Source organism: Gobius niger (genome assembly GCF_951799975.1).
Source record: "Gobius niger genome assembly, chromosome: 8".
NCBI lineage: Eukaryota > Metazoa > Chordata > Actinopteri > Gobiiformes > Gobiidae > Gobius > Gobius niger.
Window position 1 is genome coordinate 32,475,836 of NC_136859.1, and position 25,524 is coordinate 32,501,359.

A 25,524-nucleotide genomic window follows, 5' to 3' on the forward strand; every position below is an offset into this window, starting at 1 on the left:
AAAACCAAGTATTAAAGTACCGGTATTGGAAAAAAATGTAGCGTACCCAGCTCTAGTCCCGAAACCAGCTGAGAACCAACCTCTGCTCTACATCGAGAGCCAGCCGGTGGTCAATGCAGTCAAACGTTCAACGATGGAGCCTTTAGCAGATTTTAACTGAGTAACCACAACATTATTTGGGTGAAGCACCAAACTGCTAGCTCAGTCTCACACAGAAATATCAGTTTGATTAGTATGAGTTACTTATTACGCAGCATGCTGGGATTCCAAAATGTTTGAGCAAGAAATTCCAAGTTGTGTGTTTTGTTTGACTTTGTTTCCCATGCCTTGACCTAGAATTCTCTGCAGACTCCAGACGGCGTGTGCGCGTAACCCGACACTTGACATCATCTGCTTTTGGAGGTCTGCGCTTGGTCGAGACAAAACCAGATGTAAATCCCCAGCCAGGAAAAAGAAAAAAAAAAAAGAAAAGAAAAGAATGAGGAAGAAGAAGTAGGTAAAAACTCCTCCCCAAACCAGTCCACTTCCCCAAAATTCCATCCATATAAACCGGTGCGGCTTCTGAAGACCTAGGAAGCTAAGAAGCAGGGACACCAACGAGGCTACAAGGTGAGGAAACTTCACTCTGACACTTTGAGACATTTCGTAATCTCAGAACCTATAGCTGCTGGTCTGTTTTCCTGTCCTACTTTTACGTTCCTTCAAACAAAGAAAAGACAGCTCTGTGCAGGCTCGGGAACATGCAGTTGGGGATTTGCATAGGTCACGGAACTGTTATGCCGTAGACGCCGCTTTGTCGCTGAGTCACGCAAAAGTGAAGAGATGCGCTATGCTAATGAACGTGTGGGAAGCAACAAGAAGTCAAGGGAGTTTTCAAAGCAAGCCGTTGTCTCGACAGAATGTGTTGTCTGGACTGGATGAACTTACCGGGTCGTTGAAAACAGTCGAGACGCTTAATTTCTTGGATCATTTCATTCCACCGTAAAAAGGCGGTGGAACACAAGGGTTTGGTGCGTGTTTTTAAATGAAGCAATGGAGAATATAAAATAGGCATAATTTACCAATAGTGGACTTAACTAAACAGATGTACACTTAAGGCGAGACACTGTGGGTGAACAGGAAAACTTTTTGAATTTAGAGGTATCCATTTGAAAGTTTCGCTGTAGATTACTGACATGAATGTGAGGGAGAAATGTATTGCAAGTTTTCTTTCATTTGATGTTTTTATATAGAAATAGGCCTAAGTATGCACCAAATGGCTCAGACTTTCTGTGGCAAAGTCTGAATAATGAATTGAGCCGGGTTTAAATGTGTGTTTTTGTTGTTGTTGTTCATAAATTAGCGACAAGACCTTTTTCAGATTTGAAATAATAATAATTTACAGTGAAAAACAGTGAAAATTCAAATTTCACCTTGTGTTTGGAAATTCAAGATTCAATAAATCAGGTTAGGAATTCGACATTAAAAAAATCCATAGGGGAAAAAAACCTTTCAAAATTTCGAATCGCGATATTAGGTGATGCAATATCCGTACACAGTAAAGTCTTCATCTGACTTGTTTGGCAAACTTAAAAAAATTAAATAATTACACGTAGATATTTGTATACGTTAAAAACCATTATTGAACAATTATTTTACAAAATAACTGTTCAAAACGTAATTTTACAAAAAATACACACAAAAAACACATAAACACAATAAATAAATCTCACAATATACAGACGAAAACTACAGAGCACAAACACATAACATGACTAAAACATATCAAAAACAAACAAAGGAACCAAAAAAAACCTAAACCTATAAAATAAATAAATAAAAACTTCCTCCCACACCTTCCCCCAAACCCTGCAGTGCTATCGGTCAGTCCAATTGAGCTGATCCATGGTTTGGACCTGTTTCCCCTTCCATAACAGAAGAATCAGTCTCTTAGCCCAGTGGTTCTCAACCTGGGGGTCGGGACCCCCAAGGTGGTCGCGAGACAAATTTTGGGGGGTCGCCAGATCATTTAGATAAAATATACATATTTTCATTAGCGTATAATCTAATGTTTTATTGTAGCATGTGTGTGCTATTTTACCAGAGTGCCATTATTTGGTCGTAGTTTGATGAATTTTCTTTCAGCCATTTGTTTTTTTCTTTGTTTTTTAAGAATTATGTAGGCTAATGTTCCTATTTTTCGCGGTGTGACCCGGTTGGGGGGGGGCTTTACTTGTTATAATGGGGGTCACGGCTCCAAAAGGTTGAGAACCACTGTCTTAGCCCGCCCCCCAGGTTGGGAACCACTGTCTTACTGGACATCAGACCATGTGACATGTGACGGGCTTGTGAGCTTTTAAGTTTTTCTAGACTGTTCCGAGAGTCCAACAATCATCTGACAAACTTGACCAAAAGCTTTACACAACTATGGAGTAAATTGGAGATACTTCAGGCTTTGTTTGCAAACAATGAGATGTGTAAAAGTTCAGTTTATGTTAAACATTTCCTGATTTAGTTCAATTTGACCCTTGATTTTGTGTTTTTCAGTGCTTCTGCTTGCTGAAAAACTTGCAATTTGCGTAAATAGAATGCAACATTTCAACATTGGTCAAAAATCACAACAATATTGTTATTGCAATATCGCAAGCTCCTTCAATATCGTGCAGCCTTATTACTTATGTGGAGCCAAAATGTTTGAAAAATGCCTTTTGAGTTAGTTAGTTTAGTTTATTTGAGCAACAGATGCATACAGGTATAGTATGCATATAACATGCAGAGTTTTTTACAACATAAGAGGTATTAGTGCTGCTCAAAGGGAGTAGGAAGAAGTTGAGAAATTTTGAGAAATTAGTCCTTGTGACTAATTTCCTTGTCAATTTCCTAGCCTGGCCAACAAGAACACACTTTTCCAGTTCTTTCCAAAGACGTGTCTTTTGCACAGACAGTGGATGTCTGGCCACACAAACAATGTCCCTTATAATTCTATGGTGGAACGTTGAATCAGTGCAATAGTTAAACGGGTTATAGTTAAGGTTTTTTCATTTGCAGGTGAAAGTTTATAGGTTAAGAGTTTGGCCTGCAGTGTCTCCAACAGAGAGGGATTAGTTTCTATTAGTTTTAGTAAATGCTCTATCCATAGACAAGGCATGTTTACTGTACTTGTAGAGCACATTTCATATAATTGAAAAGAATAAAGCAGATAAAATAGAATTAGTAATAACGCAAAGACCATAAATAAACATGCCCCAACATGGCCAGCAGGAATATATTTGAAAATAAATATGTACATACACATAGAGCAGCTTCCTTCACACATGCTGTAGCCTCGCCTCAATAACAACAGCACGCTAACATACTTTTTTTTACTGCTTTGGCAATAATGGAACAATGCTTACACAAACAAATGCCAACATTTCTTTGCAAGATTACTTTTCCATAATACGTTGTGGCAATCCTAATCCAAACTGCTTTCATCCAGTCGTGTCACAGATGGCTTAAATGAAAATGATAAAGCTTTGTACGTGGGCCAGAGAATGTCATGAAGCAATGGGGAATAGGTCACACTGTGCGGTCTGTTTCCACTTAACTCCGGAACACAGGAATTGCTCTTTGGTTGCCTGTGTTTGATGTGAACTTGCTGACAAAGCTTTTTGACAACTAGATCAAATTGAAAGCGTCTGCGTGTTTGGCCATGGCACTTTTTTTTTTTTAAAGAATAAGTTCAACTAAATTGTTCAAAAAGAGTGAATGATTTGGGATGTGCGAGCATTCTGACGGTGAAGTTTTCTCGTTTGTTTCAGAGAGAGAAGATGCTGGTAACACTGTGCACTGCGCTGCTCCTGGGGTCGGCCCTGAGCCTGCCCACGGCCCATAGGGAGCTGGACGGACACTGGAAGGAGTGGAAGGTCACTCACGGCAGGAGCTACGGCAGATCAGTCAGTAACAGTTATTGATTTATGAACCAATGTCACTCCCGGTGCGAAAGGTTTTTGCAAAGTCATCCGCAAAACCACCATTCTCTGTGTCGGCATGAAGTCCGTGCAACAAGAAAATACATATACATATACATATACATATACATATACATATACATATACATATACATATACATATACATATGCACATACTGAATTTATCAACTGGCAAAATGGAAAAGAAAGTTTAAGTGGGCACACCTTTTGTCTATTGCAGATCCGCTCTGCACTACAAAAAGTAAATATCGAGCATTGGCTTAAATGACTTGAATTGAGGAAATGTATCTTGTTTTGAGCGGTTTTCACTCATTTAGACACTTTTCCTGAACTTTGCTTGTTTGAGGACATTTCAGACCAGTTCTAGGGTAAATCTCGCTTGAAATAAGAAAGTAAAGTTGCCAATGAGATAAGACCAATTTTCTTACCCCATTGGCAAAGAAACCTGACCTGAAATAAGGACGAAATGTATCGAAACGAGTCAGAAACATCTCAGAACAAGTGAAATAATCCAGGACAAATGCCCAAGAACTTCTTAACCAGTCAAAACAACTAAAATTTGGATTATTATGCTCAAATTGAGATGTTTATACTGATCTAGTAAATTACTTTTTGCAGTGTGTTTTGTATGAACTGCAGATGTGCCCAAAACAATTGTATGTGCAGGAAGGATTGAGAGAGCTAGAAACGACAGCACAATAACAGTAGAAACTCCACTAGATTCTGCAATCAAGGCGTATAATAGTAGGGGTGTAACGTGCACTAAAAATGAGGTTAAACTTGGAGGGGCACGGTTTGATGTTTTTTCAGTGCAAAAAAAAAAACCTCACAGAAAATAAACTTGCAAAATGTTATTAAAACATAATTGAAAGAGACTCATTTTAAAAATTCATTACAATTTCTTGAGACAAAAAAAAAGAACTATAGCTGGTACCATGGGCAATTACTGTAAATTCCGGACTGTTGAGCGCTTCAAAATTTATAAAGAATCATTATTTTTTGTACATATATAGGCTGCACTGATCTATAAGCCGCAGCTGTTACAAGCACATTTGAACCGCCATCAGTGCTCTGGAAATACTGGACTTCAATTGTATTATTCGTGCGTGTGTTCAGTTTGGCCAAAGCACTGCCCGCACAGCGACTCCTCATCAGGAGTTTCCGGGTGTTCAAAGCTGCTCTGAGCTGGGTTCGTGGTGACCGCTCGAGGCTGGCTTTTGATACATGAGTTTAGCTGGACCCTTCATAATATTTAATCGGTGAGAGAATTAAACACATTTATTTTGCGCTTGAAGCCACGTTAGCTATAGTGTGGGAGGGCATCCTGCTTCCCCACTCCAGTAGACAGATGTGGAGGAAGACAGAGAGTGACACATGACACAATATTCAGTATGACCATAAAAATCTATGAATTAGAAAAAAAAGTAGCAGCTAATAGTGCGAAACTTATGGCAGTGTCTAAATCAGGGGTCACCAACCTTATTTCAGCTGAGGGCGACTTTAAGAGCATTAAGTTGTTCGAGGGCTACCAGTTAAAAACAAATCCTAAAGACTTAAACGTACACTGTTCACTTATAGGATATTGAGCCCATATTATATTAAAATAGCTTTATTTTAAACTCATACTGAGTCACAAGAACCGAAATAACTGTAATTTTAAGAATTAGATTCAAGAAAATGAAGTGTTTTACACTTTAGAAAAAGTCCCAAGGGCTACTGGACATGCCCCAAAGGGCCCCTGGGTGCCCGCGGGCGCCACGTTGGTGAACCCTGGTCTAAATAATAAATGATAATGAGTTTATATAACCAGAAGTGCATATATTTGTTAATAAAAACATCATGTTATCTCAACTTGAACTTTTTAAGTTGAGATAACATAAAAGGAAGAATGCATGTTACTGATTTAAGAATAATTATAACATTCATTTTTTCCTTTAGCTTAAAATGGTGTGACAGATGTTCAACAAACATGTGTGAGTTGTAACCTCTTCCTTCTAACAGTGTAACCTTAGCTTTGAACCAAAATACAACACATGAACAAAGAATCAAAAGCTTTTCGTAGCCAAATTCTTCATTTTGTTAATCTCCATCTGACCGAAACCATGAAGTTCTCGTATGTGCAAGTTCATACAAAGCACTTTCACATGTATTTGTTTGCGTGACATTGACACTAACAATGTTGCCCATAATCGAGTCTAATTCTTTTTGCTGCACCTTCTTGCCGCTGACACACTGAACATAAATCCCATGCCGTTGTTCACCTCCTGCATTGTGAATGTCTCGGTGAGGCCTCACACTGCGAGCGTGTGCATGAGTCGAGTGGTGCAAGAGTTGCTGCTGTTGTGGTTATGGCCCCGAGTGGAGCAGATGGAGCCGAGAACAGGGAAACTAAAGCAGGACGAGCACAAAGAGAATTCACACTCTGTGTCTCACTCATCCTCTGCCAGTCTTTCAACGCTCCACTTAAACATACAGACCCGACATCACCGAGCAAATATCTGACACCACTTTGGTTGTTTCAAGTGTGAAGTTGGTATAACTGCATTTGAACTGGAGGATGTTGACAGGGTGGCACAGGGGTTATCCACACAGCAAGTGTTTTGCTGTGTGGATAACTTGCCTGGGAGATAAAGACTTTATCTACAGCATGTATGGAGTTTGCTCGCCTGACCATCCAGACGCACTTATTTCTGATCGAAAGAAAGTGGCTCTAGTTTTTGGAACTCTTTTGGAGCACTGTGCTTCTGTGACGTGGACAATTTTAAGTAATCTTCAGTAACTGACGACTGTAAAGATGCCCTGCCTTGGCCTGATATCAACAAAGAAGTTAGCCTAGCTTGATGCTATGTTACTGCTAGCTTATGTAGCTCATGCTAATCCTTCTCAAGTCCTGGTAGGGGATTAAACAAAAGGTGTACATCCATTTCAGTTGCAGTTTTTAGAGTTGGACTTGTATTATTTTACACATTCAGAAAAATAAAATAAAATGGTAGCACTTTATTTTACACTACTATTGATACATTTTACATTTCTAAATTTAGTACAATGTAATGTGCTCTGTAACAATGTGTAATAAGTTGTACCTATGGGTTAGATACACAATGGAATAATATGTATTTGTAGTTTGTAGGTACATAATGTAATTAGACATAATTCTAACTCTAATAGGACTTCTCCAGTCCTATGTAAACTAATACGAGTGAGAGGACGGGCATTACTCACCCACACAAACGAAATAAGGTCAATAGTGTTTTGTTTTTTCTCCAAGCATCTTGCTTGAAGCAGCTTTATGTCCGGACTACTCTCCCATTTAGGATAAATAAAGGAGTGTAGCCTGGCCGGCCCGGTGAGGAGTTTGCATGTTCTCTCTGCATCTGAGTCCATCAAATGTCAACATGCACAGAGGCAAATCCTTCAGATACAAAATAGTAGGTCAAATGCAGAGGTCAGAGGAAGCCATGGATAATGCTTAAAGCAGTACTAAGTAACTTATTTACCATAATAAATCCTTTCCGTAGTCCCTGTGGGGGTTATACAAGTGTTTATGGGATGATTGGAGGGTCTTTCATCTCCCCCTGGTGTCTCTGGCCAGAAAACCATGTTTGCAACTTGACTGCCACCGGTCCGGAGAAAGCAATACACACTAATGGAATCACGAAGAAGAAGCTAACAGGCTAACGGGCAAAGCTAACTGCGGGCTAACGTCACTTTAAACAGTATTTACAGCCAAGTTTGAGTGAAAAAAAATATTTCCGTTGTATAATTGGATGCACAGTATCCCTCTCTCCCTTCGCCTTTCCTGTCAGCGTAGTATTTACTCTCCAAGACAATTAATACATAAAAAAATCGTAACTTGCTACTACACCTGCAGTTGCGCTTATGGCCTCTAGGGGGAAGAGTTACTTAGTACTGCTTTAAAGGCACCCTGCAGCACATTCCAGGTTATATATTTTTTGTAGTAAAGAAAGAAACTGACTATTAGGAGCATGTCTGTTATTGCTGCCTATTTCTAAATCAATCACATTTGCAATGGTGTATCAAAATAAAGCATTTGTTTGGCTGAAGTCAAAGCGAAGCAGCAACATCTCCATGGAGACGAGCTGGTGTTGTCCCACTGCCAGCAAAGTTACGAGCTAAATATGGAGAGGCGAGCTCCCTCACAGTAAAGATTTATATTTCTTCTCCAGACAGAAATAAGTTCCTGTATTTAATGCATCTTCTGGGTGAAATGTTGCACAGTGTGATTTTAGCTTGATTAGAATTAGAAAGAGTGATGAAGAAGAGGTGAAACGTCTTGAACTAAATAACACAGATGATTAAAAAGTGTTAATATAAAATCACAATAGCACAATAGCAATCTCCCCAACAGTGTTCCTGACCAGAGCGTGTCCCGCCTGGGTCTCCTTGACCCCTCAGGCTGGAGGTCAGCGCTGCACAGCTGTTCTATACGTACCACTGCGGCGGACTCGGAACATTCAGCCTCGACTAATGTATTCCCCAGAGAGCGCGGCACTTTCATGCATGTATGTGCGTTCTCTGCATGTTTAAGGATGTACGCTTCTGTACATATGTTACTGACTGTGTCGTCAGCAGAAAAGAGCTTTGTGTTTGCTTGTCCCGCGGAATTTATTCAGCTCCACTCAGATAAGTAGGTAGAGTAAAATGGCACAGAATTCTCTGGTCGTCATAGGTCAGGCTAGAAGATTCAATATGGTAATGCACAGGAACAGGGGAAGATGACAGGCTCGCACATTTAGAGGAGAGCTCCCTTTATTCTATTCACTTTAGCAACAACACTTTGATTTGATTGGTTACCTATTGCCATAATTTACAAATTATATAAGTCCTTTAAGGGGTTTTGAGCAAACAACTGAACAACTCATAAGCAAAAAAGGCATGTATTTTATCCAACACCTTTAGCTTTGATTACAGCATTCGCTGTGCCAATGTTTCAATAAGCTTCTGCAATATTAAAAAATCCAGTATGACGTTCATTTTCCAACACAACATCTTGTGCTGATGATGGGAGAGTGTGACCACTGTGCAAAGCCTTCTCCTGCACATCCCAAAAAAGATCTGGACTTTGAGGGGGCCAGTCCATCTTTCACAGTCAGCAGTTTGGCTTATCAAACTCAGAAAAACATGTCAAATATTAGTTCATAACTACATTTTTTTTCCCACATGTAAAACCAACTCATGATCAAACATCTTCATTTCTATTGCACATTATAACATACACTTAGATACATATTTACATATTTAGTCAGAAAAAATATTATTGTGTATTTTTCTGGCATTTTTGTAGGAGATAATTGGATTTCATGTATTTATCCTCATCGTTTATGAGAATGAATACATGAAGAATCTCAGCAATGTTAATACTCAGATTATAGATTTTGCTTGTGGAAGTCTGACAAGCTTCACCTCTTAACCCCCACGTAAACTGAAACTGAGTGCATTTTCTCCAGTTCAGCTTTACCCAAGCTTATCTGGATCTTTTTCCTCGCGTTGTCGTCACCCAGCGGCCACATCCAATCGCTCGCTCACCGCATTGACATGAAAACAGTATGAGCGATCGATATCTTAACTTTTACTCTTCAGGACATGCCTTACCCCCTGTGCCATGGCTAAAGCGGCACGTCAGATTGTTAGGAAAACGGTACATTGTGCGGATATGAACTCGTTTCCATGGCCTCATTAGTGAAATAGGGCTTTGGTGGCTGTCGGTGTCTGCTAATTAAAATGGAAATTCGTCCTATTTGCCCAAATTACTCAGACTGTTTTAAAAGTGTCATTATCTGAGGAAGTACTATCCAAAAGAGAACTCATCACTTGAGGTGAAAAGGTGTCCGATGTTGTGCTTGACCAATTTGAGACTTCTAATCGCATTGTTTTTCTCATGCCGTGTCCCAGGAGTGAGGAGGAGTGAGGAGGCGTGGCTTCTCTAACATTGTTTCCCTGTGGTTGTGTCCCGGCAGGAGGAGGAGGCGTGGCGCAGGAGCGTGTGGGAGAAGAACTATGTGCAGGTGGAGGCCCACAACAGAGAGGCCGACCTGGGCCTGCACACCTACTGGCAGGGCCTCAACCGGTTCGGCGACTGGGTGAGTGGGTCACACAAGCACACACCAGGAACTAAAAGAAACGATTTGATGATGTACAAACGAGATCCTTGAAGGTTCATGACAGGAACACTTCCTGACTTCCTGACTCAAATATGCCAATGTTTGCGGGTTAGTCACAAAACGTTGCTGTTTTGATTAATCTGACTTCTTGAAAGATTGATCATTTAAAAGTTTAGTACTTATCATAACTCATTCCTAATTTTCTATGGAGAGTTTTGGTGACCACTAGATGTATTTAGCAGGGGTCTCCAACCTTTTTCCCTCCTGAGCTACTTCTGCAAACTAAAAATGACAAAATGAGAGCTACTACTTATGTTGTATATGCTTAAAGTGATAGTCTGTAAGTTTAAAGCCCCACTGCGTAACATTTTACCCTATAAAAAATATTGAAATATAACCATTTATTTTACGTCAGATATTTTTATAATTGAAAAACATAAATGTACAAACAAACAAGCGCCTTTGCCGTGAGCAGCTCATCTCTCCTAAGACTGGCTGTAGCTTTACTGGGAGTGGGTACGTCTCCAGCTCGTTTCCATGGAGATGTGACTAAAGATAACAGAATTTGAGATTTAAACAGGGTTTGGTTCTAATGCTAATCGATTCTTTGATTATCCACTGCATTTTCTGTGTTGAGCTGGTCATTAGGAGCATGTTTTGAACTGATGGCAACAGTATAGTCCAAAATGTTACGCAGTGTACCTTTAAATGTTTGACACGTTTAATAGATAGCGTGTAATTAACCAAATGGGTCTGATATTTGATGTAACGTAAGTAATGTTAAATAATAATATTTTTTATAAAGTCCCTCCCTTTGTTGATTTCAGCAACGAATCAGAATCCCCAATGCCATCACTTTGACCAATGAGACAAGATTTCCTGTGAACCTTTACCGTTTACTTTAAAATTTCACTCCCACGCATTAAAATCTTTCGCACTACCGCTTTAATGTCATTCACAGAGAAGGTTTGCTCAAGTCGTCGTCTGCACTGGTTGTTTAGAGTAGTGCATGATTTGTATTTCACCATGAAAGCCTTGTCAAATACTTCAATTACAAGTAGCAGGCTGCAGTAGGGAGGGGCTTAACCTTGTTATTAAAAACAGAAACAAATCTCCATCAAGAGAAAGTACTTTTACCGCACGTTTCAAATTTGCACACAGTTAGGACATCAAATACTGTTCTAACATTTCATGGTGAGACATAAAGGTTCCAAGCCTAAATAAAATTGTGGTTTAACCTCTTTGCCCCCGATTTAACAAAGAGAGCTCGACAACACCAGATCGACTTTACCCAAATCTAAAAACTTGTTACACAGCCCCGTTTAACGCCTCGTTTGAAAGCTCAGACCTACAAAAGTGCTTTTTTTGGTCACGTTTTTATCGCTTTGTTGTCAGAACTTTTTGTCGCTACTTTGCCCCTTTTGTCAGGGGGTAATGCCTGGATAATAACTGGAGAAAATGTGCTTGTGTAGATGGGGGAAAAGAGGTTAAAGGCAAGGCAATGTTATTTATACAGTGCATTTTGTACACAAGGCAACTCAATGCGCCTTACAAAAGAATATCATGCGAAATTACAATCAGGTTAAGTTAAGGCAAAGCACATACATAGAAACATCAAGACAAGGGAAATACACGATGAAAGAAACGCATTGAGGCAGACGCAGAACGACGGGTTTGTGGTTAGGGAGGGGGTATGTGTGTGCGGTTCTTTACTGTCTGAAAGTCAGTGTTATGCAAAATATGACCCAAAGAGCTCAGTCCTAATCTGGTTTCGCTCCGTGGCTTGGCCTTGAAGGGAAAGTGTTGACGGCGTAGGAGAGATAAGCGGTCCAGCTGCTTCAAACCTTATTATTCCAGTAATAGTTCATAAATATACAATAAATTAGCTTTTACTTGGTCTCAGCATGAGTTCAGCTCTCCAGAGCAGGCAGTTCCTTCACAGTTCATCCCTTTTCCTCCCAAGATTTAGTCCACTTTTTGACTGTCTCCACACCGAGCTTCCAGGTCGTACAAAACAGTCCATTGCTTGTCCATTCCATCACTCAGTCACTCCCTGCTCCAAAGTGCTTGTTCATTTCAATCGACAGCAGCGGGGTCCCATTGCGAGCTGCTGTCATTCCAAATTTCCGATAATCCAGGGCAGTCCATCCAATAAGCAGGTCCCCTGGGAAAAAAATTATATTTACAGATATCAATTTGAAACTTTTGCTGTAGATCACTGGCATAAATGTAAGAAAAAAATACATTGCAAGTTTTCTGTCATTTTATCTTTTCAGATACGAACATGGTGTTTTATGTCAAAAAATGCCCCAAATTTCCCATCTTTTCAGCGACGAAATCTGAATAATGGATAGAGCTACATTCAAATTTCTGTTTCATTTTATCGATAAATGAGTTATCAAGACTTTCTCAGAGGGGATTTAGGATTTCTTGTTTAGTTTTAAAATAAGCTGTTTTTTAGTGGAATATTTTGTAAAAATTTAATTTTCGCCTTTTGTTTTTACATTCAAAACTCAAATGGGGCTTAGGGATTAAATAATAAAAAATCCCTCTGAAAAAATCTTCCAAATATTGTTCAGTGTAAGCATGGAAAATGTGAAGTCTTTAGGTCCGACTGACGTGGACATAGTGTCGCCACAATGACAGAAAAATGTGTTTTGATAAAAAGGCCCTTGAAATTGCATTCTCCCATATAAGTCTATGGGGGAACATTGAATCAGCGCAATATTTAAACATGTTATTGTGAAGATTAGGTATATTTTCTGTTTCCAGGTGAAAGCTTATATGTTCAGAGACCAATTTGGCCCAAAACCTGAAAACTGAACAAATTTAGTTTTGCCTGTAGTGTCTCCCCTTAAATGCACCATAGTGAATATTTCCCTGCACTGACCACTTGATCTCTGGCCCTCCAAGCCATATAAATTTTGATATGCGGCCCTCGATGAAAACAAGTTTGGACACTCCAGCTCTAAGAACTCCATGGTGAACGGTGAAACATTCATAACTCAGTGCAGACGGCGACTTAAAGAACTCTTTTCTTCAATGGGAAACTCCTGTAAAACAAGAGAACGAACACAAAGACGTGACTTTGTTGTTTTGACAGTAATCAGTCTGACTCATCGAGCTTATGAAAATATGTCAGATTTGAACGCCGCATCACGCTTCACATGTCAAACCAGCGACTCATAATCAAACCTCTTCATTTCTGTAGCACACTGCAGCGTACACACATGGATACGTATTTGCATATTGAGTTTTTATTCTTCCATGCGAGATGAAACTGGTTCTCGCTGGCTTTAAATCACCCGCAGACACCGGGACGTCAGCGCGGGGCTGTGACGGATGGCTCGGCGTAAATTGAGACGCCTCCTGTAACAAGCTCTATACACTGAGCGGGGAGGAAGAGAAACGGAAATAATGCCCTCATTCATTAGACGCGAGAACTCGTCTGGAGCGTGTCCTGGAAAAATGCAAGGAAACGGGTTGTTAGGGTTTGTGGGAGAACAGGTGGTTGGCAAAGGGAGGGATGGCTTCCGTTTGTCGAGCGGTTTCAACGGAGCCGGCGAAAACCTTGATTGTGATATTGTCGAGTCATTCGGCGTGCGAGCGATGCAGTCATCAACGTATAGGTGCGAGTCTCATAATGGACAATTAGCAAGGATTTCATAGTTACAAACCACCAATTAGAAGAGTGAGCAGCCTTTGTCTAAAACGCCTTCCTCCTGACTGTCTCTTGCGTCAGAGCTCAGCTAAAGGACTCCGCTAAGTTTCCAACGATAGCGTTATCTCGGCGCGTCTCGGTCCTTTGTCTCTTTTAATACTTGGAAGTTCGCGAAAAGTGAATGCGCTCAGCCGAACTTCATCAGTTCCGATCCTCCCTTTTGTTGCTGTAGATTTCATTTCTAAAAATAAGTCCCCATGTCTGCTGGTGACACCGACAGTTTCACCTCGGATGACAGAAGGAAGAGAAGGAAGTTTTACCGTTTAGACATTACATAATGGCTGTATTTCTTCTGCTCGAGGAAAGTCAGTTTGGTGACTTTGAGCAGAAATGATTTGTACAACATATACCATAATTTGCAATAGACAAAACTAATGTCATACCACTACAACAGGGGTGTCAAACTCATTTTGGGTCACGGGCCAAAATTCAGCTCCCACGTCGGGTCGCGGGCCTCACATAATAGTGAAAATGTTCCCAATAAATGAATAATAATGAGCTGTCAAAGCTCCAACTTGACTGTAGTTTCATTAACAACAATGGCTTAAACTTGTATTGCACTTTACAAGCTTGTGTCACAAGTTCCTCAAAGTACTACATAGTAGTCATAATTCATTCTCTCCACACTCTGTGATGGTATGCTTTTAATGAAGCCACAGCCGCCCTGGGGCAGACTGTCCATTTACCACGTGGCTATATAATCTGTTGTCTAAATTTAATGCCCCCTAGTGGCTAGAATGAGCATTCTGGTCATTCTTTAAAAATCCATAACTCCGCACAGGAATGGAAATACAGACTTACTTTCTTTCCCTACATACTCTGGAATTTACGCTCTACAGGGCGGGGGCCGGAATAAAACATCTTCAGCCGTATGTTTGACAGCCTCATCCTCTACAAGGATGAAAGAATGTTACAATGTTGTTCGTTCATCAAAAACATACCTCGATCTCAATCTGTGAATCGTCTTTGCATCGAGTCGACAGATCCCAAAAAGCTCCTCCTATTCCCAAAGGTCCTGCGTATCAGGGGAATGCTTCCCTCACCTCTGGATCTCTTGCTAATAGTGCTGGGACGACACACTTTTGTCACGATCCGATACGTATCACGATACTCAGGGGCCGATCCGATACGTATTGTGATACAAAAACTAATTATGAGAAGTAATAAGTTTACATTAAAATGTGCAAAAATAAACTGTCCAAGTTTATAAACCACATGCCATTTGACATTTATTGAAGTGTTTTGATTGATACGTGAATCGCTGTTACTGGAAAACAAAAGAGTGCATGATCAAAATACTTCCAAACACAGGTACTGAAAGTCCTGCGATACTTGATGTAGTATAAGTATTAATGCTACAATATGATGTTTTGGCCCAGCCCTACTTAGCTTATTTCCTCTTATCACACAGCTGCACAGCAAAGGGGAGCCAGAGGAGCAGGGTAACTGTGGAGAGATCATGTAAAAATCAGTGAAACTACCAGATATTTTTTCTTTCAGTTTTAACAAAATCTGACATTTTCTAACCGACAAAGTGTAAGATAAACATGTATTGCAAAAAGCATTACACCCCCACATAACACTCTCACTGTTTTGAAACAAATATCCCCTTTTTTGAGCCGTAAGAGCTTCTCAGTAAAGCTATGACAAATGAACAACCAATACAGTGAAGACGAAACACTTGAGCTTTGTTTTGAACTCTTAAACATTTGTAGCATGCTAATTCTTCACAGGGATGAGTTGAGGGAACAGAGAAACATCATCATCAGCATTGTCAGTGTCCCAGTATTAACCCCCTGTTGTGTTTGGTGCGTGTTTGTGTGCAGACCTCAGAGGAGTGGGGCATGTTTGTGAGCGGCATCCCCCGGACAGTGAGGAGGAACTCCACTAACCTCATGTCTTTCGATGAGGCCGAGGTTCAGAGGCTGCCCAAGACCGTGGACTGGCGCAAGAAGGGCATGGTGTCGTCCATCAAGAACCAGGTAAACTAACAGCTACTCAGATACACATGCACTGGAGGCTCATAAACGCGCAAAGACTAGCGACCATGTGAAGGTACTTACTTGTCAAGGTGTAAAAATCCAGATAAGTCTGTCTTTGTACTGAAACTAAGTCTGCAGTCAGTGTTAGCAATAGAAGATGAGCATGCCTTTCCATTACAGAGTTACCAGACGTCCCAGTTCACCCGGGACAGTCCCAGTTTGGAGTCGTCTTTCCCACGTCCCCGCAGATTTTCACAAAACCATCCATTTGTCCCAGTTTTACACAACCTGGGGGGGTTTTCCATTCAACATGTGTCCCATTGTGTCCCTGTTTTTAATATGGAAAATTTGGTCACCCTGTTCCATGAGGACCTTAGATGTTTGAGTCCTACCAGCCACAGTGTTACGCTACTGATCCTGAAGTTCAAAACTGATAGACAAGGACATAACATAACAACAACAACAACAACAACAACAGTATGTAGAGGTCAAAGATGGAATCAAACGGTGGCAAACGCTCTGCCACTGAGATGCGGTGATAAATAATGACTAGAAACTTATTTGTATTTGTAGACTTTATTGCCCAATGTCCATCTTATAGGTGGAGGTTTTTAGCTTGGTTCCTGTTGATTAGGAATCCGGAGCTCCCTGTGGAACAGTGTTAATTTCGTCGACTAAAATATTTAGTCTTAATTTTAGTCAAAGTGATATTTTTGACGACTAAAATTGGACTAAAACTAAATTAAAAGTTGTTCAGGAGACTAAAACTATGACTAAAATGTCCAGATATTTTAGTCGAATAAGACTAAAATATCTACTAAATAAGACTAAATAAAAATGACTGAATGAGACTAAAATCATCCAAACTTGTATTGACCGTCTGAAAGAGCCTCATATCATGTAAATTCACTGCTAAAGGAGCAGCTCTGAGCTTTGTTCATGTGGAGCAGCTCCATGAAGCAGAGGAACAAGATCAAACAGGATTATAATGAATATTATCAATGCAAAGTCGACTAAATTAGTCTTAAATTTAGTCGACTAAATTTACTTGCAATTTTTTAGTCGATTTTAGTCTAAAACTAGACTAAAATTGAAACGATTTTTTTGACTAAATCTCGACTAAAATTAATTTACATTTTAGTCAAAAGACTAAGACTAAAAGTAAATTAAAATATGTTGTCAAAATTAACACTGCTGTGGAACTCCACCCAGATACATGGAGAACATTCAAACCCAAACCTTTTTTAAATATGGAAATATGTGATTTGTTTTGCTGTCAGCCAGTCTGCCCTAAAAGCCTTTATGTGCAGCCTTCTCTCTCTTTACTGTACTCCTATGCTTTGTGTATCCGGTGCAAGGTCACGGCTCCCTCTAGTGGACTCTTAATCTTTTGTTATGGCGTTTATGAATTATGCAAATGCAACCCTCCTCACAATGCCACCCACACCATCCGCCCTGATTGAAATGCATTATGTTGATAAGCATTTGCAAACTCACGAAGATTGTGAATTTGAACTTCATTTTCCATACAGTCATTTTATTGTTATACATTGCATACACATTTGAAAGGCTTAGTTATTTACGACATTACGTCATAGTTATTCTACATTCTGGTGCTCGATCATCCTCCTAAAACCGATGAGGTAATGGGGAGCGATTTACTTTGGCGTGATGTGGAACAAGGCTGCCCTCAGGTGGTCAGAAATGACAGTGCAGGGGGAAATATGAAGACAGAAACCAAATGAAATATTTAGTATTTTGATCGTATTGAAATGGTTTTGTACATTTAACAACTGCACGTTTCTAGTTTCAGCACAGAATAGGCGGCTCTGATCAGTTCATGTGCTTTATGTCATGACTATGGCAGTCAGCTACTCTTTTTTTGAGCATAAAAAGGTTCACTAAAGCAGCGTCTGACTTTTTTGGTTCTGGCTGTGCATCTATTTTCTCCTGCAGGCATTACAGAGTTTGTGCAGGTTAAGTTTGCATTATGACAAATTAGTCATTTCTGAAATAAATGAAAAAATGTCCTCTTCTCTCCCCCGCAGGGCTCGTGCGGCTCCTGCTGGGCCTTCAGCTCATCCGGGGCCCTGGAGGGACAGCTGGCCAAGCAGACGGGTCAGCTGGTGGACCTCAGCCCTCAGAACCTGGTGGACTGTGTGACGGAGAACAGCGGCTGCGGAGGAGGCTACATGACCAACGCCTTCAGATACGTGCAGGAGAACGGGGGCATCGACTCCGAGGATGCCTACCCCTACGTCGGAGAGGTACACGGCACAGACGCTCACTGCAGACGCTCAGACGCTCACTGCAGACGCTCACTGCAGACACTCACTGCAGACGCTCAGACGCTTGCTGCAGACACTCACTGCAGACACTCACTGCAGACGCTCAGACGCTTGCTGCAGACACTCACTGCAGACACTCACTGCAGACGCTCACTCCAGACACTCACTGCAGACCCTCACTGCAGACCCTCACTGCAGACGCTCACTGCAGACGCTCAGACATTCACTGCAGACCCTCACTGCAGACGCTCACTGCAGACGCTCAGACGTTCACTGCAGACCCTCACTGCAGACACTCACTGCAGACGCTCACTGCAGACGCTCACTGCAGACGCTCACTGCAGACGCTCATAGCAGACGCTCAGACCCTCACTGCAGACCCTCACTGCAGACGCTCACTGCAGACGCTCAGACGTTCACTGCAGACCCTCACTGCAGACACTCACTGCAGACGCTCATAGCAGACGCTCAGACCCTCACTGCAGACCCTCACTGCAGACGCTCACTGCAGACGCTCAGACGTTCACTGCAGACCCTCACTGCAGACACTCACTGCAGACGCTCACTGCAGACGCTCAGACGTTCACTGCAGACCCTCACTGCAGACGCTCACTGCAGAAGCTCAGACCCTCCCTGCAGACCCTCACTGCAGACACTCACTGCAGACGCTCATAGCAGACGCTCAGACCCTCACTGCAGACGCTCGCTGCACACCCTCACTGCAGACGCTCAGACCCTTACCGCAGACGCTCACTGCAGACACTCACTGCAGACGCTCATAGCAGACGCTCAGACCCTCACTGCAGACGCTCACTGCAGACCCTCACTGCAGACGTTCTCTGCAGATCCTCGCTGCAGACATTCTCTGCAGACACTCAGACGTTCACTGCAGACACTCACTGCAGAGACTCAGACGCTCGCTGCAGACCCTCACTGCAAACATTCTCTGCAGACACTCACTGCAGACGCTCACTGCAGACGTTCACTGCAGACGTTCACTGCAGACGTTCACTGCAGACGTTCACTGCAGACACTCACTGCAGACACCCACCGGCACTTCGACAAAACGCTGCGACAAGCCACTACACAAAACATGGATTTTATTATTCCATCTGACATCATATTAACCTATTAAAACCCCCCTGAACTGAGCACTTTTTCTCGTGTTTAGCATCACCCTAATCTAAAAGCTTCTTGAAAAAAGTGCCAAAATAGCGACAAAAAATGAGGATGAAAATGCAACAAAAAAGAGTGACAAAATAGCAACAATAACATAACAAAAAAGCGACCAAATCACGACTAAAAAAGTGACCAAAACAAGACAAAAAAGCGATGAAAAGAAAGCGACATTAAGTGACAAAATGAAGACAACAAAAGCACAAAAACTAGACAAACAAAGGTTTATAGGCCTAGAGGTTGTAAGCACCAGTCAATAAGCTTTTAGATTTGGGTAAAACTGAACTGGAGAAAATTTGCTCGGTTGAGAGGCCTTTGTGGAGCCTAGACTTGGACATTTTCTGGAAACTGAGAACTTTAGCTCAGACGTTTTGGGAATTTTCCAAAATTTCAAAACTGTCAAAATGCTCAAAACAACCATGGTCTTTTTTGTTGTTGCATTTTTCATCGATTAAACAATTTGTGAAGTATTAGCTACCCAATAGTTATGTATTTGAACCATAAAACATGCATTTGAGTGATGTCGCACCCCAGACCCGTACAAGAAGTGTGAAAACCATACCGTAATTTCAAACACAACTTTCCTGAATCTAACCTCTGCTGTTTGCCTTTTCTGTCCCGTGCGCAGGACCAGCCGTGCCGCTACAACTCGAGCGGGATGGCGGCGCAGTGCAAAGGCTTCAAGGAGATCCCGGTGGGGAACGAGCACGCCTTGGCTGTGGCCGTGTGGAAAGTGGGGCCGGTGTCTGTGGGCATCGACGCCACGCTCAGCTCCTTCCAGTTCTACCAGAAAGGTCAGGGCCCGATCCGAGTCCACACGCACGTCACTGAATGATCTGGGTGGAAAATGAAACAAAACTATATTAATGTCTCTATTACAATGTCACAATCTTGACCTTGGCCTCATCGCCCGGTTGTTGCCGGTGCAAACAGTCCTGATTTCGCTTTCGGTGTGCTCTACAGGTGTCTTCTACGACCCCAGCTGTAACAAAGACGACATCAATCACGCCGTGCTGGCAGTGGGCTTCGGAGTCACCGTCAAAGGAAAGAAGTACTGGATCGTCAAGAACAGGTGAGTGGAGGCTCAAAGGGACGACAAAATGATACCCCGGCTCAGTCGTAATGGCTTTTCTATCTCTCCGTCAGCCATGTTCGAGATAGGGATGACGGTGTGAAACTCTAAATTCTAGGGAAGGGAGAAGCCAAAAATTACACTCGAGAAAGGGAAATTCTGATTTAAAAACAACTGCTGCAACAAAAAAGAAGCATATGTAGTGGTTTGTGGTTTACTATAGGTTATTACTAGTATCACGATATAAGGACACAAATGAGTTGGTTGAAAATGAGGACAACAGTTCCAATTTACTTTAGAAAAAATGTTACAAAAGGATACAACAAGGTGGTGGGGCAAGGCAGCTGTGGTGGGTCTATAGGTCTATGCTGGGAATGCTAACCTAGTACTACATGGAGGTAACAAGGCGCTTCCTACATCCGTTTAGGGCAAATACTCAGCACACACACCCAATCCACAGCTGCTGTCGGCCTGTCCCCCCAGAAACAAAGCAACACTGAAAGGGATAGCTTAGGTAAGAACTAATGCAATATAGTGCACGAGCTAGAGGACAAGCAATAAGGAACTAGAGGTTTTTAATTGTAAAGAGTAGCGCCCCCAGTGGACGGGCGGAGAAGAACTTTGCTAAAACTTTCATAGAATGATGAAAATAAAATGCAAACTTTTATTCCAGTAAAAAGAGGAATGTTTGGGGGAGAAATGGATGTTGAAAAGGCAAATTGGACATGACCGTAGAATTATAGTAGTAGACTGCGCACATTAATTAGTCCAGTCGAGACAGAATCTATGATGGCAGCTCTTTTAAAGGGGGGGTATTATGCAAAATCGACTTTTTCAAGCTTTACATCATGTTATTATGTCATTCCCTCATTGAAAACATGCCTGAAGTGCTGCCTTGGCACATTCACGTATTTTTGAGTAATCTGTCAAAACTCTGATGGCGGCCATTTTAGGGATAGGTTTGCCTGAGTCCTCCTAGGAACGCCCCCACCTCCTGGAGACGCCTCCGAGCTTTCGTCACCAGCCGAGTAACCAACCACTGCTCCTCAGCAGAACCCCCTCCCCACTGATGCCACAGACAGCGTGTGGAGGGGGCGTGTCGGAAAGGCTCAGAGGTTCTTAAAGAGACAGAGGCCTATTTCAAGACTTTCGCTACAGCCATTTTGAGAGAGACATTTTATACAAGGCAGTTATTCTAATTTACTGCAGTTACAGACCAACAGAAGGTTTCGTCATCATTGTAGTGTGATATAGACTGGTGTTAGGTGATTGAAAAAAGCATAATACCCCCTCTTTAAGAATGCATAAAACAAAAAAAATATGTCACTTTTCTCAGAGTTGTCACTGTATTTTTAGAAATATCTTCTAAAATCATCTAAAACCTTTGGAGCCAGGCTTTTAGGTTGTTTTTGACACAAGTCCCAGTTGGTTTCGTTGTTATAGCAAACCTTCTGGAGTCGTTATCGCAGCAATGTCAGCACCCCGCCATGAGGACCAAAGATAAATGCTCTCCTCGCCCATCGGACATGACAGGAAACCTTTAAGCAGGGATTTCTATAAAACTGCTAAAAAATGTACAGACATTTTGAGCAAAACCTGCAATTACATGTTTTTTGGACTATATTATTTGTATTTTTGATAAACCACTGTCGAGCAATGTCACTATTTCCAGAGAATGTCGGTTTCTCCACCGGTTTTTGACGTGAATAAGACTTGCATGACAAAAAGAGCAAGGCCATTTCAAACTAAAACAAAAATAGTGAAAAGAGGGCGCTGCCTACATCATACACATAAAAACGTCCAAGTTGAAGTTAAATAGAAACGTCATGCTCATCTTTTTCTAACGTATTTTCCTTTGTGTCCAGCTGGGGAGAGGACTGGGGCAACAAGGGCTACATCCTGATGGCCCGTAACCGTGACAACCTGTGTGGGATATCCAACCTGGCCAGCTACCCCGTCGTGTGAGCGCCCCAGACAACAGAGGCTATCACTGACTACTGCAAAAACGGGATGTGTCGAATGTATGAGTGAAGAAGTCACCCCTACCTCCAGGGTGTAGTTGATTATTTCCAAAGCACCTATTCATTGGCAAAAAACAGTGTGTTGGGCTCAATATAACTTTTAAATGTTTTCAAACTCATCCTTTCTTACTGTTAATTGTCTTCTAAAAAGCTTTTCTTTGACCGTACTCAAATGCAATTCAGTTTCATCTTCATTTTTGTCTTGAAAATTTGAAAAACGCTGTCCTAGGACACAAAGAGAATGTCTATTACAACATTTTAAACCTGTTATATGGTCCATCAGTAATCACACATTTGACAGCATCAAAGAGATTCACATTGAAATTGCTTCTCACATTATTTGTCAGAGCTTTTTATTGTTTTCGTAACATATTTCCTTATGAAACGCTGTGGGACAGTGTTGTTGCTGGGCAATGACCTCCTCTGTCCTGTGATTTGTAATGTGACTATATGTGATGATGTTTTTTATGGACTGGATGGAATAAAAGTTTTGTTTGCACCTAATAGTTGAATTGTTGAAAAATGATTTCCAATGCAAAAGACATGTTATATTAATAATGACATCACATGCATTTAGAATAGGCTGATTATACCAACGTCCTGTACCTGAATAAACATATTAATCATCAGTTTTAGTATAAATATGCAGGAATTCACCTCAAATATTCTGCTGATCTAAGCATTGATTCATAAGGCTTCTTTCAAAACAGTTCATCATGAGTCAGTTTTGACAAAAGCCACGAACCACTGGCAATGTCCCCACAATGACAACCGCTGCACCAAACCATCCTTACAGCTTAGACACAACAGGGCACCAAAGGTCCAAAATCATGCTTGCTGACTTGTCTCCATTCCACAATTACATTTTTATCATCCAATATCAAGAAAGACATTAACTGCAGGGTGTAAGATGCTGGCAGGTACAGACGGACAGAATGGTGATGGTGAACCAACCGGACATTGTGGTGGTGGACAAAAGGCAGAGGAAAGCCGTTGTGGTCGACGTAGCAAAACCAACATCAGGAAAAAAGGAACATGAGAAACTAGAGAAACACCAGGGGGCTCAGAGAAGAGCTGGAGCATGACGGCATCAGTGGTGCCCGTGGTCGTTGGGGCACTCGGGGCAGTGACCCCCAAACTGGAGGAGTGGCTACAGCAGATACCAGGAAATACATCAGGCATCTCGGTCCAGAAAAGTCAGAGAAAAGATACAGTGCAGAGCCCTCAAGCTACCAGGGGGGGACCCGAGCTTGGAGGAAAAAGAGACCTCCCGCGGAGGGTGAGGAAGGGTTTGTAGCTATTTTTATTATTATTATTATTAGAGAGAGAGTGAGAGAGAGAGTGAGAGAGAGGAAGGAGAGAGAGAGAGAGACAGAGAGAGAGGAAGGATGTACTTTTGCGTTCATTGTATTTTTGATTTTAAAAGCATTATGCAAAATCTGAAAGTAGTTTTTACATATTGTGTACTGTTGCAATATAAAAACACTGACTATTTTGTTTTTTTCATTTGTCTATATAAGACATTCACTTGATGATAGACACTGCCAACACAGAAAATACAATTAACAGTTATTGATTACGTTGAATCCATTTCTGCGTCAACTCGAATACCCGGAAGTCAAACTGTTTTTATAAGGAGAATAACGCGAGTTCAACTTTACTAGATCGGAGTCGCTTGGATAAAAGCTGAATTCCGAATGCTATTGACCCGCGATCAGCATCTGGCTTTCGCTCTGCTCACGTCCACAAACACTTCGTGCGCTCTGTGCCGTGCCGTTTACGCACGGTTATTCCGGGAGATCATCTGTATGTGTGCGCTCCTGCTAAATGCGTGCAGTGCATTCTGTGGACAAGACAAGACAAGATAAGATAAGATAAGATAAGATAAGATAAGATAAGATAAGATAAGATAAGATAAGATAAGATAAGATAAGATAAGATAAGATAAGATAAGATAAGATAAGATAAGATAAGATAAGATAAGATAAGATAAGATAAGATAAGATAAGATAAGATAAGATAGACTGGCATAAACAAATGCTTAAAGATGGCCAAGTGCCTGCGCCGACCTATTGCTACCTAAAGCCAGCAGGGGCTGGGTGGAGAGCTCGTTCTGTATATGTTACCTGTTGTTCATTTTAGCCTACCTACACTGTCCAGTGTCCCGCCTGCTGATGCCATATCTGCCTCATGAGTCATGACCCAGTGGCATATTGGTTGTTCGCCAGTTTGCTGAACTTACAGTAAGTTGTGCCCACATGAGGATGATGTCACTGACTGGACAGCCAAAATGACACCCTCTCCCCCTCTCCAGCAAAGAGAATCTACAATTTGTAAAACACGCATTATTTATGTATTTATTTTAGCTCTTGGTAGCATTGGACTCCTTCTGTGTGCGCAAACACCCACCAGCCCATGCTTTGACACGCTTTACGCATCTGTCTGCCAGTCTGCACCACGTGCGCAGCGCCACTTTTTAAGCTCTCAGCCCCCAGACACACTGTCCACGTGTTCTGCGCGTTTATGAACCTGCTCTGCGTAAACGTATTTCCTTTTTGACGAGTATGACATATACTGCATTGAAGGTGAATTGGAGCGGCCACACCGAACTGTGCGTAAAACGCGCACCAGCGGAAGCGCACAAGACGCATTCCTCAAAATAGAACAATCCTATTTTTCCACGCGTGCGTTGAGCGTTGTGTGATGCGTGGCCAGTTTGTTTGGTCCATGAGCCACAGTCTGTCAGGAGTCTCTCTCACAACTTTAAGACTTAGATGTGCTAAACCTTTATTTCTGCTGTTTTTCCTCCTAGAGCAAGTGTCACTTCCGGGTATTTGAGCTGACGCAGAAAAGGATTCAAAGTAATCAATAAAAGCGTAATTATTGTACTTTCCTTTCCTTCCTTCCTTGTACTTGTCTGATACAGGGAAAAGAAAGAGCGTGTCCAAAAAAGAAGCGTCGATACGTCACAGCAACGTAACGTGACTCGTGCGTGTGGATCTGGTAAACAGGAAGTGAGATGTCAAATGTCAGGGCACGAAAACAAAACCTTTGCCTGACAAGACAACTAAGTATTTTTTAATCACGTAGAAGATCAGACGACCTCGGATTTTCCTATTCCTGTTGTTAGTTTTGTTTTTTGTTAGAAGTGCAGCAGGACTTCAGACTCGTGAGGGCAAATATGTGGGCTGT

General features: G+C 41.7%; 1 protein-coding gene across 1 annotated transcript; it reads left to right on the forward strand.

Moving 5' to 3' along the window:
• The first annotated feature begins 527 nt into the window (after nucleotides 1-527).
• LOC306967056 (cathepsin K-like) lies at nucleotides 528-22,804 on the forward strand. Its single transcript, XM_079561959.1, has 8 exons — nucleotides 528-609; nucleotides 3,780-3,914; nucleotides 9,929-10,051; nucleotides 15,620-15,775; nucleotides 17,824-18,042; nucleotides 19,868-20,033; nucleotides 20,203-20,311; nucleotides 22,177-22,804. Exons 2-8 carry the CDS (start codon nucleotides 3,789-3,791, stop codon nucleotides 22,274-22,276), a joined length of 999 nt encoding a protein of 332 aa, XP_079418085.1. The 5' UTR covers nucleotides 528-609; nucleotides 3,780-3,788; the 3' UTR covers nucleotides 22,277-22,804.
• The last annotated feature ends 2,720 nt before the right edge of the window (nucleotides 22,805-25,524 follow it).